General features: G+C 39.7%; 1 protein-coding gene across 1 annotated transcript; it reads right to left on the bottom strand.

Annotated features, from left to right (window-relative positions):
* Positions 1–565: 565 nt before the first annotated feature.
* LOC115753154 lies at positions 566–2,031 on the bottom strand. Its single transcript, XM_030691667.2, has 2 exons — positions 1,445–2,031; positions 566–1,182 (listed from the first exon to the last, which is right to left on the bottom strand). The coding sequence occupies exons 1-2, from the start codon at positions 1,853–1,855 to the stop codon at positions 607–609; spliced, it is 987 nt and encodes a 328-aa protein (XP_030547527.1). The 5' UTR covers positions 1,856–2,031; the 3' UTR covers positions 566–606.
* Between the last annotated feature and the right edge of the window lie 10,561 nt (positions 2,032–12,592).

The following is a 12,592-nucleotide window of genomic DNA, read 5'->3' as shown; positions in this document are numbered from 1 at the left end:
TTACCACAAAGACAAATTCAACACGACATTTTTAGACGTGTCGAAAAAAAATCCAGCCGACCTACGTGGGGGGAGCCGTTAGGTCTGATTGGTAATCCATGGTTTTGTGTACGTTAGAATGATGGCCACAGAAGAAGAGACGCCGATACAGTAAGTAACAAACTAAAATAAAAAGGATTAATCAAATCCAAGAATTAAAATTTATTTAATAAAAAAAAAAAAAGAGAAAAATTTAGAAACAAATCTACAATTTTGTCTCTCTCCGTGCAGGCCAGAGGCCGCCAAAACTGACCGCCACCCAATGGGCCACGACCGCGCGAGCGCGAGGGAGGCCCTGGCGTCCCCACCAACATCACGTGACTCCCCCAACCGCCCAATTAAAAACGAAAGGGAGCAGAAAGCGAGAAGGAGAAACGCCAGATGGAAATGCTTCTAGAAGATCCCTATACCCCCTCGCTTTTCTTTCTTTTCACAAATATCACCCTGCATCTACAGTTTAATTTACACAAAATGCCATCTGCCACCGCCGGCACCGCGGTCTTAGTGTCCCCGTGTTATTGTCGTATTTTTATGGACACCCGTATTGAGCTGACAGAAAGGGAAAACTCACGGCGGACTCCGGCGGTTTCTCTCGAGCAGCCCCTCCAGCACCACCCTCTTCTTGTACTCCTCCGAGTTCAAGTCCGGCCCGTTCACGTTCGGGCCGTCGCTGCTGACCGGCCTCTCCGTCGCCGACCTCAGCCGGGGGATGAAGTAGAACCACACCGCCGTGCACAGGATCGCGCAGAGCCGCCCCCACAGGATCATGATCACCAGGGTCACCAAGATTATGGACATCCCCACCACCGGGTCGACCGGCTTTTCATGGCCGGACGGCCCGATCGCTGGTCGGGCTTTGCGATTCTTCTGCGACTGGGCTGGGCGGGGCGGCGCCGGCCGGGGTTCCTGGTCGAGGATCGGGAGGGAGGCCGAGTGCGGGATCGCGGCGGCGGCGGCGGAGGAGCGGGAGGGCTTCGCCGGTTTGACGTCGGGCGAGCCGGGCTGGCTCGACCCGGCCCGGATCGCGTCGATCCTCCGGCAGAAGGACAGGCGCTTCTGGTTGTGCCACGTGTTGCCCCGAGCGGAGTCCGTACGGTTCTCTCGTGTCTCGTTTCGATGAGCTTCAGCTTCGTGTTCGGACGTCTGAAAACAAGACGAAGTGAATCAGAAAAAGGACGATTCTGTCTGCTACTTACATGCCTGTGCCCGATCGCAATCGAATTCAACCATCCATGAAAAATCATCTCACTTGCCCTGGGATTTTTCATGACAACACTCGAATCAAATCAAGACTTGTTATTTCGATCTTTTTCTTCTTCTTTTTTCTATCTTTCACGTGAATTCCATGTGGTTTGACTTGTGGGAAGTGGTGTTTCCCGTGCCAAGAACACGACCGGTCACGTACCTCTTGATCCCCCTCGCTCTCCGGCGGCTGAGCCGGATGCGCCGTCTCGGTCGCCGTCGCCGTCGCCGTCGCCTGCCCGGCCGGCCTTCTCTTGGAGCTGATCTTATCCGGCTTCGACTTGGACTTTGACTTGGCCTTGGCCTCGGCCTCGGCCTCTGCGTTGTTGAACATGTCGTTGGCCGCTTTCTTCTCGGCCTCGACGGTGGAATTAACGAGGGGGACGGTCTTGGCGGCGGACTTCTTGGAGCGGAAGCGGGACCAGTAGAACCAGCTGATCTTCAGCTTCTCGCCGCCGCTGCCCGGGGTCTTCGACGGGCTCACCTCATCGGAGTGGCGCGGCCCGAAGCAACCCGAGAAGCAGGTGGTTCTCGTTCTCGTCCTTATCGGTTTCTTCGGAGGACTCTGAGCCATGAGAGGGATGGAGAGAGGGAGAGGAAGAAGAAGGAGAAGAAGAAGAGGACGGCATATGGGAGGGGATCTTCTCGGGAGACCCGAGAGCGGTTCGATCGTGAGGAGGCCCTTTGGAAATGAATATTCGTATTTATGTAGCTGGTTGAAAATGATGTAATTTGTTTAGCATTTAGAATTGGGAATCGAAAAGTCCAATGTTTAGCTCCTACGTATGACCAATACGATCGGGCACTAATATGGATTTCCCTAAGCGGAGACCATTCGACCCGACCATATACCATGTACCGGGACGATGAGTTCAGTTAAAAGTCGTTAACGCGTACCGTTGAGAATCAGATAAGCATAGATTGCAATTTTCAATATATTATCCGTCCTTGTAATGTGTTGTGGAGGATCAATATCTTAAAGAATCGATTATTCACTTTTAAAGTTCCGCCGACAAATCCTATAGGACTGACCATTGATTTACGATACACTCTCGTTATATATGTCAATAAGAAAAAATCAATTTTCGAGACCATTTTCTGACATAAAAGAAAATTGAAACGCATGCTCTTCTCGTAATTCTCTATTGATGCAAAAAGTTTCGAACCTTTTTTCCTGTCGAATGTGCTTTCAAAATTAGTATAGGGAGCCACCGTAAATAAACACGACACTATGGAGACATCGAAATCGAGAAAAGCCTACCGCTCGGAATTCGCCTTTCGACAACACGCGGTGTAACTTTCACTCATCCGTATTAATCAATTAATTTCACCTTCTTGGGTTGGGACTTGAGGGGATGCGTTTGGACTTTCGTGGCCGAGGCCTCGTCATTACACCTTGACCGTCGTCTGCCTTGCCCAACACTTCTCGAAGATGACGTTTAATGTTAAAACAAAGCCTGCCCCCTTTGTTTTTTTTTAGCAACTGTCTGAATTTCGAGTTGGCTTCACTCCATGTCCTGTGCGGTGTCTGTCCACTAAAAACTTTCTTAAACTGTGTATTAATCCGTCGGTCTTGCCTAGATCCGTCAAATGGATGGATTGGATTAAATTCGTTACGAGTCGTGAATGATCCGATCCAAATTAAGAGAATTTTACCAGCCTCAAATCGCAATCATGTCGCATGGTTCGAATTAAGCAATCAATAGTCTTTTTATAGTTTTGGTGTGGCATTTAGACTGCACGATGGCTTCCAATTGACGACATTGGAGTCACACCCAGCTCACGTTAATTCCCGGAAAAAAAAAATAATTTTAATCATCTTTGATTAGAAGAAGCAAACGAATGATGCCGGTGAACAAAACCAAGAAATCGCGAGAGACACGACGCCAACTGTCAACGGTTCTTTCTTGGAGATCAAGGCGGATTAGCAGACGAAAGTCCCAAAAGAACAAAAGGGAAAAAAAAAAAAATGATGGAAAAAAGAAAGGGAGATCATGAGCTCGAAATTTCCAACGTAATTTCAGTTGACTGTTGGGGTACGGTTCATACTCCCCAAAGCGGGCGAGGATCCAAGGGAGCCGCTTCAACGAGGTTCTCAAGAGGGCAGCACCTCCTAGACACTAGAAAGTTTTTACGATTTAAGTCTCGTAATTTTTCATTAGTAGTTTGGATTTGGGCTCATAAATATCCACTGTTATATATACTCTTTTTCGCTTGTAATTGAGTGACGTAACGAAAAGTGCGATGTACTAATTATAGTGGAATCCTCTGTTAGACGTAACCCTAATTTGAAGGTGAACCACGATAAAATCTCGTGTTCTCGATTTCTCTTTCTCGCTATGTTTTACTTTTTCTGTGATTGCACGCCGATCCTAGCATCGACCTCGTTGCATGGTCAAGGACGAAATTAGAAAGAAAAAACAAAACATGCATGATTTCGTCATTTTCTGTTTCTTTTTTTCAACTTTTTGAAGGGGAATGGAAATGGGGATGTTTCAAATTCTTGAACGACAATTGCATTGGAAAACGCGTATCTCCACGGCTGGAATCGAAGTTTCGCACTCGTTTTATTCCCTTGACGAAAAAGTCAGAAAAAAAGACAATTCCTCTTTTGTGCAGGGCATCTAGTCAAAAATATATAATACACACGGTCTTCTTTTCCTCCCCGTGGACGGGGATTCGTTCAATCCGAAAGGCTTTATAACATTCAAGGTCAACAAGTTTAGTTTGAAAACATTAATAGCGAGTCAATAAAGGGCGATACTTTGATATTCAGTCACCGAACTGATGGCATAAGCGCGGTTGTCTTTTTAAGCCGTGGCCCGTATAGAATATATGAAACTTCCCATCATTGCGGATCGAAAATTCATTTAGTATCTGGTAAGGCATGCTTGTTTCGATACCCATTTAGGGGTTTCGAAGTGCATGGGCCCGTAAACTTTTCATAAACCGGTTTTCGTGCTCTCCGAATGTACTGTCGGGGTTTTTCTCGGGTGACTAAAAATTTTATCGGGTTTATTCGTATTGGGTAAGAAGGAGATTTTGAAAGTCCAAGAATTACATCCGCTGAATTGAAAGGTAATAATCCTCCGAGAACAGGTAATATTCAACATAACCACATTATTAAACTTTCTGGTCGTCATCTGATCCAAAATTCAACCGAAGCTCAGCCAATCGATCCAAGGTTGGGGCTGGTTTGGAGGTCAGAGAGCTCAAAATAAGATAAAACTGAGTTTTTAAATTTATTTCCCGCTGCTAAACATCTTTCAAATTGGGTAAAATTATAAAAATCTGGTTTGACTTTTTGGGCGTTTTTACTTTGTTTGGCTGCTTCTTGAATCCTTGAAGTAGCCATCAATAATCAATTATTCATCTATTCAATCATAAACTTTTTATATTTATGTTAATTTAGTCCTTTCGAAGCAATTTTGAAAGGAAATTACTTACGTGACATGGCCAATTTTCAACATTTTTTTGAATTCTGAATTTTCTTTTTTTATTTTCTTTCTCTTTTCTTTTTGTCTTCTTCTTCTTTTTCATCCAGTCAGCCCGTCGAGCCCGGCAACCGCCCGCAGGCGGGGGGCGGAGAAGCTCACCCGCCGGCCGTCGGCAAGGACGAGGCGAATAGAAACGAACTATAATTCGAGCATTACCTATTAAATGTGTCGTGTAAATGTGACCAGATCAAACATGCATTCTATTAATAGAAAAAAATAAACAGCTGTCGAGTATGCTATTGTTTAGGTACGCGGCAGGTAATGGTGGGTAGTCATTAGACATGTATGAAATGATATAGGTCTAGCTAGCGAATAGCAAGTGGTAATATTGACACGTGCGAGACAAAGACAACTTTTGACTTGATTGTTGATAAGATTAGCGTTAAGATGGGGACACGTGCGAGCGCAAGGTGGAATAGATATATGAAGACTAAATAAAAGAAGCATTCGAGTTTCCGTTAATTTGTTGGTAATTTATGGACATCACAAAATTAACTACTTTTTTTTCATTTTGTGTAAATTATCAATTTTTTTTTAATTTTTTTACCAATCCTTTGTTTGTCATTTTACCGCCTCGAAAGCACCACTTCAAGTATGATAGTGCCGATCTTTACTTGCGTGACTTGTCAACTATTTTTCTGATTAAATCATCGACTAATTTTGGATCATCAATTTTCATTTAAATTACTTATTGATGGTCATATATTTTTTACGGCAAAAAGACACCAAGAGTGCTAATATTTATGTACGGGACTCACCGTAGTGTCATTAATTTTTTTTTTACACCACTTAAGTATCAATTTTTTTGAAAAATGATTATTTCAGTACCAACTTTGGTGAGCTTCGTTGAAAATCTAACGTGGCACGCCGTAGCTTCCAAGTTAGCAATAAAAAATTTTCAAAATTAAAAATTAAAAATAAGCTAAAAAACTAAAAAAAAAAAAAAAAAAAGGGTGTTGCAGCGGCTAGGGCTTGGCCATGGCTGGGCGAGGTTGACCTCGCCCGGCCACTGCGATGCCCCGCTGGCCAACCTCCACCCTCGCCGGCCGTTGTCGACGATGGTGGGCAACGGTGGCGGCATGGGCTTGGAAGTCCTCGCCACCGCAACATATCAATTTCTATTTTTTATCTTATTTATTTAGCTAATTTTTTAAAAATATTTCATCTTATTTTTTAAAAAAATATTACATGTGGCGTTCACGTGGACTGCTTTTTTTTTTTTTTAATTTCCACGTGGATGCCATGTGGACTGAATTTTTTAAAAATTTTCACGTAATATTAAAAAATTAATAAAAAACATCACGTGTACTGTTTGGCCTAACTTGCCATTTAAGTGATCGTTTTTTCTCCGATTTGGCACTTAAGTGATCCAAAAAAAATATTGATATTAAATTATGCGTTGTCCACAAATATTGGTACTCCGAGTGTCCTTTTGCCTATTTTTTATAAATAAATTGACTTTTCTTATTGTTTACTAACTTTTATTATGTTTTCTATGAGCACCCTAAATTCATTGAGTCTTATAACTTACACCATATTTTATCACTTTAGATTACTAGATGATTCTGTATTATCAACTCTCATTTGGGTTGTTACAAACATTTATTTGCTTTTGTTTGTTTATTTTTGTAATCTTTTCTATTGAGTTACCGGCTTTTATTTGCATTGCTTACTAAACCATTTAACAGTGGTAAGTAAATTAGAAGAGAATTGGAACCAAACACTAGGTAGTACCTCAAGGGCAGAAAAGTTGGCGAGGCATGTTAGTTTAGGTTGTTAATCTCTGTAAAAGAGTAAGTTAATTTAAGGGTCGATAACTCGATAGAAAAATCGGTAAAAGTCGAGATACAATAACAATTAAAAATCGATACATAGCCCAAAGAAGAGTTGGAAATCTTAAATAGTGATTGATAAATCACTCTAGTTTAGGGGGCACCCCTAACTTGCCTGTTATAGCATATTATATAACTTACTACGTATCGGGAAAAAAAAAAAAAAACTCGCGACATTTAGAGCAGACAAATAAAAGTTGCCAACTCAATAGAAAAATCGGTATAAAATTTTAAAAAAAATTAAACATCGATAAGTAACTCAAATGAAAATCGACAGCTCAAAGGAGAGTTGGAAATCTTAAATAGTAATTGATAAATCACTCTAGTTTAGGGGGGCGCCCCTATGATTGATACTAGTCCACTTGCCTGTTATAGCATAGTATATAACTTACTGTGTATCGGAAAAAAAAAAAAAAACAACTTGCGACATTTATAGTAGACAAATAAAAGTTGCCAACTCAGTAGAAAAATCGTTATAAAAATTTTAAAAAAATTAAATATCGATAAGTAACTCAAATGAAAATCAACAACTCAAAAAAAGAATTTGATAAATCACTCTAATTTTGGGGATGGACCGTTTTTGGTTCAGATCAGTCCTCCCACATTAATAGTTCACACCATAAGCATATAACTTATTTATTTTGCCGGGGAGAAAACCTACAGCTCCAGACATTAGGAGCAGACAAATAGCCTAATCTCTTTTTTTTTTCCTGACGTGGCAAAAATCTGTCCTAAAATTTAGTCACGCATCATACGTCATAAGCAGATAACGAAAGACAAGGCAATGTCGCCCCTCCTGTCCAAATAGCGGAAGTTGTCGGTAATACATGTGTATCTCGCGAAGCTACCGTCCTTGTAACCATTAATAAAAAAAAATAAAAAATTGATACTGTATAAATCCGATGACGCAATAGATTTATAGTCCAGAAAAAAAAAAACTAATAAATCTTTTTTTATTTTTCCGTAAGGAAGAGAGCTTGACCGAGTCCATCACCATCCCACAACAATTTTTTTTTAACCTGTAAATGATATAGGAATGGAAAAAGAAATATCGATTTTGCGAAGCATAAATCGAAAGATTGTACTTATGTGATAGTTTTTTTTTTTAATCTAGCGTTACATTAACAGCATGTTGTAAACCACATAAATTAAATAATAAATAATTAAAAATTACTGTGGGATCTATTCCTTCAAGAACTTATAGCCCACAACATTATGATATTCTCACAGTCGCCTAAAAATTGTTGTGCTAGCAAAGTTCTTTTAAACCGAACCGTGTTTGATAGCTGCTGATATCGAAGCCTGGCTAGCAAACCGATCGTGATTTCCAATCCCTCTCTCTTCTTAAACGTGACTCACATGCATATGAACATGTACACGACGCACGTAATTATTAAATTATGCAATATCCTATTATTTTATATCATTTGATCCAATTCTTTTTTTCTTTTCCAAATCAATTGTTATTTGATTGTTTTTTTTTTTTTGTGGGTTTGTTTAACAAGTTTCGTTGCCTTGATATTATTCTCTCTCTTCCAGCTCTAATGCATCGTTAAAATAATTAACCAATTATTGCTAAAGTTAGGGCTTTGATGATGTGCATACAGGATTGACCTTGGATTTTTTGGTTTGTTTCGACGTGTGGACGCGGTTTTGCTTGCGCCCTGTGCCATTGCGTTCAGTGGGAAGTTGCTTTCACATTGTATTTAGTTCAGTTTATTATTTAAGCTATGACAACATTTTGAAGTTTATAATTTTAATCACGTTTTGCAATAAATAAATGAACTTGCTTAGGAGCACAACGAAGTGGGTGGCGTGATGAGTAATGTCCAAAAGCTAGCGGCCGAATATGGAGGCTAGCGGCGGTGTTGCGCGACAGGCGTGAAGGTCGGCGGCACAATGGACCGATGGTGGGGGCGAGGAGGAGAGGGGATGAATGGGAAAGAAGAAAAGGCAAAAAAATGGGAGGAGAATAAATGCAGATAATACATATTCATTTGCACCGATATGTCCGCCGACATAATTAGCTAATTGAAGATGTCGCTTTATCCCGAATTGAGAGCATTCCCAGATAATGCCTTAAATAGCTGTTATGCATGACTTTCGCTCTTATAGTAGCGTCATTTATATGCGATTATTGCATTAATACGACAATATTTACGACATAATGTAGGTTGAAAAGTCGCCGGAAAAAAGGGAAAAATAAAATAAAACGAAATACAGAAGTCGTATTCATGTCCTTGCGCGTAGTCTTTAATGAGAAAGGCCAACTACATATTTTGATGGACATATCGATTGAACCTGTCGTCTTCACGTCGCAATAGACATGCACTCGATCAACTTAGGATTTCCTCGTACGGCTATCACCAACATAAACATCAAATGTCGAGATATTTTGCCCATATTTATCAACAACTTGCAAGTTTCCAACCCAAAGTGAGTTTTTTTCAACATCGTCAGGTTTTTGGTATCGTGGACGCATTTCAATTTATGAGCATGGACGTGTCGTAAAGATCCGTCGAATGAGTGGATCAAGTCATAAATGTTCGATCCAAATAGACCAATTTAACCTGTTTAAGACTTGTTTTATTGCAATACAAATCAAATGATACATACCCAATCGGATCCATACCCGATCCGAACCATATTCCTAAAATATTTTCATAATTAATCCAATTTAGAAAAACCCATGTCCGAACTGAAGCTAGAGTGGGGAGTGATTGAAGACGAGATCGAGTGAGGGTGAGAGAGAATAAAGAGAGGTGGATTGGGTCTAAGCAAATTGTAAATCCATTATGACATATTCAACACTCATATTATGCTTAAACCCATTTATTGAATACAACTAATCTATACAACAACCCAGCTCATCACATATAAGTCAAGAAATTGATTTATAATCTATTTTGACATGTCTAGTCGTTATCGAAAACATGTTTTGTAAAAACTTTTCTTTTTCGCCGCCTGTGAATCGTGTGTACCAATATGAATTTTGAATAATATGAACATATCGCACATTTGGCACGTATTTATCGTGGGGGAAATCATGGAGATATTATTTAAATTAAATCACAATGACGTCGTTTATCACATTCTTTTTTTTTTTTGGGTCATAAAGTTTAGACACTTATGCCACTTTTCTCACATCACCCACTTGAATTTAGTAAGCAAAAATAAAAAAGAAAAAACCTCATCATCCACTTGACATATTTATCAATAAAAGGAAAAGCATCCACCGCACCAATTGCATTACACTACATTTTCTGAATCAAAATATCTAGAAATGAATTACTGTCCATAATAAAAGATATTTTTTCGTCGATTAATTATTTAAATCGATACAAGAGATCGTGTTTAGAAAAAGTATTCATTTTTCGCAAAATAAATTGAGACTGAATTCTAACCCGATGACTAAATAGCGAAAAATGTCCTCCAAAATCTTTTTTTTTTTTCCTTAACCAAAAAACGGAGACTGAATTCTAACCCGATGACTAAATATCGAATTGCGGGTATTATAGAACTAAATCCTCAGACAGGTTTCGACGAAGACGTGAGAGGCTGTCCGAAAAACTATCGAAGTTTAATGTTGCCATCGAGGGAGGACGACAAAGGAGCAAAAGGCCCGCGTAAAAATTAAAAAAAAAGTTGGACGATGATTCCGGCATGATTTGCTCCTAAGCTTAGTTACGAGTGATTGAGGTGTTCCTACGTGTTGCCAAAAGAGGCGGAAAGAACAACTTTAAGTGGTGGGGTTGGCAAGAAGTCGTGGCGGCCCTTTATGAACAATCGAATCAAATTGCAGCACCCAAGGATACGGCCATGCGCACCTCACTGACACCGATTGATTTGAAGACGAGAAATGCTATGTTTATCAAGACCCGTTCGTTAATTCCCGTCTCGCTAAATGATGTGGCAGGCCGGTTATTGTCTTGTCAGCTCGATACGGTCCACTTGTTTAATCGGCCGCTTGCGGACCGCCGAGGTATTTGCTGTATCGAGTTTGTAAACCGGTCTTAGTATGTCTAACTGATGGGGTTTTGAGATTGTCAAAACGCAGCGGAATATAAGTCTAAACTGAAACCCTAGATAGGATCCATGCGTATATTGAAATCAATCGAAGTTCAAGGCGTACCTTTTGCGGATCGAAGTTAAATTGACGAACGATTGTGTTTGGATTAGCGCCCCAAGTGTTGTGCCTCTACCGGTATCCACACACGTGAATTGAAGTCTCCAACGATCCAAGTGCTAGCTTACAGATTTTGAAACTTCTCCTCCTTGATTACCTTTTTGATCTCCGAGACTCTCTCAAAGATCTCCCAATAGAGAATGGCTTTCTGCGTTTTTTTTATTCTCATACACTTCTCTAGGGTTTTTCCACGTCTTTATATACGCGTCAATATTTATGCGCAATAAAAGAAGTGGGGCCGGGCGGCTCGGGCCCGCCAAACCGTCTATCTCCAATCGTGCGTTTCATCGTTATCTCATAACACACACGATCGCGTAGATATTTAGAATAAGAGAATAAATTAAAATCTACTTCTTAAGTAGATCAAGGCACAGAGAAAATATAAACTCGGTTCGCTATTGTGTGTGACCCCGTAGGTTCACTAGACATTAACAGTGTGCCCAAAACCTTTTTGACCCACAAGTCATAAGCGGTCTCTAGCAACACATTATGACTACCTAAGTATAGTGAATGTCGTTTTTCGACACAACCTAATCCACAACTAATGTTAGAGCATCGACGTTGATTAGTTCCTAGGGCAGACCGCTAACACTAACAAGGTTCCGCTTAGCCGTGCTTATTAAGGAAAGAACATTATTGGGATTGCTACGATTGGTTTGTCGTACTATTGGATTGAGAGCAAGCACAAAGTGATAGGACACGAATCGGGGATAAATGTTTGGTTATGTGCGACAAGTGAAGTTCAGTTGATTTTGCAATCGGGTCGTTGAGCTTTGATTTCAATCACTTATATACGTTAAAACGTTAAAACTTTTAAACTTTTGTTGTTTTGGCAGTTGATGCAATTTGACAGGATTTCGATGAATTATACAATGACGATTTGGTATGTGACGAATTACCTAGCGGCAACATTCATCACCAATTTTTTGTCTCGACCCACCACAATCCTAGTCTTGTGAGAGAATTTTTTTTATATTCATGCACATCATGTATAACCACCAAAAAAGATAAAGGACTCGTTATCTATTTATTTTGCGAAAATTGAATGATTCATAATATGTTTATTTGAAAATGGTTATTTGTATCACTTAGTAAAAAAAAAAAAAAAAAACCAACAGAAGATGTTTTCCATCGTCAATAATAATTCATATCTAAACATTTACGTAATGTCCGTCGATGATAAAAATGTTTTTTGTTGATCCATTTTTTTATTGTTTTAAAAATTAAACGATTTCTGTATAATTTATTTTCTCACCAAACAAACAAATTCGGTTTGGCTTTACATTAGGATTCTAATTAAGATATTTTACGCAAAAGCGTAGCATCACATGGAATTGGCCATTTGGACCCAAAGACATATAATACAATAATTAGACCATTCGGATTAGACTTATGGTCCAACATGCAAATTATCCATAATCACCAGCTCCACCATCACACAAAGTAAATGAAAGGGTGAATAGCACGGAAAAACATAGACTATACATTTGTGATAAATTTCCCTAAACTATTTTTTTATCACAAAAAACTTCAAACCGGTACACGAGTGATAAATTTATCTCCAAACTATTTTTTTAACCACGGTAAATTTCAAACTATTTTTTTATCGCAAAAAACCCCAAGCTTGTTAACTTTTGGCAAACTTACCCCAAACTAATTTTTTGATCATAAAAAACTCCAAACCGATACCCTTGCGATGGATTAATCCTCTGCCGGTTTCCATTAAATTTGGTTAATACCAAGAAACCGATACGCCCGTGACAAATAAATGATAAAAATCTCAAACTGGTACAGCC

The sequence above is a fragment of the Rhodamnia argentea genome, chromosome 5, assembly GCF_020921035.1.
Source record: "Rhodamnia argentea isolate NSW1041297 chromosome 5, ASM2092103v1, whole genome shotgun sequence".
NCBI lineage: Eukaryota > Viridiplantae > Streptophyta > Magnoliopsida > Myrtales > Myrtaceae > Rhodamnia > Rhodamnia argentea.
The sequence above is the reverse complement of the archived record's forward strand: the minus strand, read 5'-3'. Positions and strand labels throughout refer to the sequence as shown.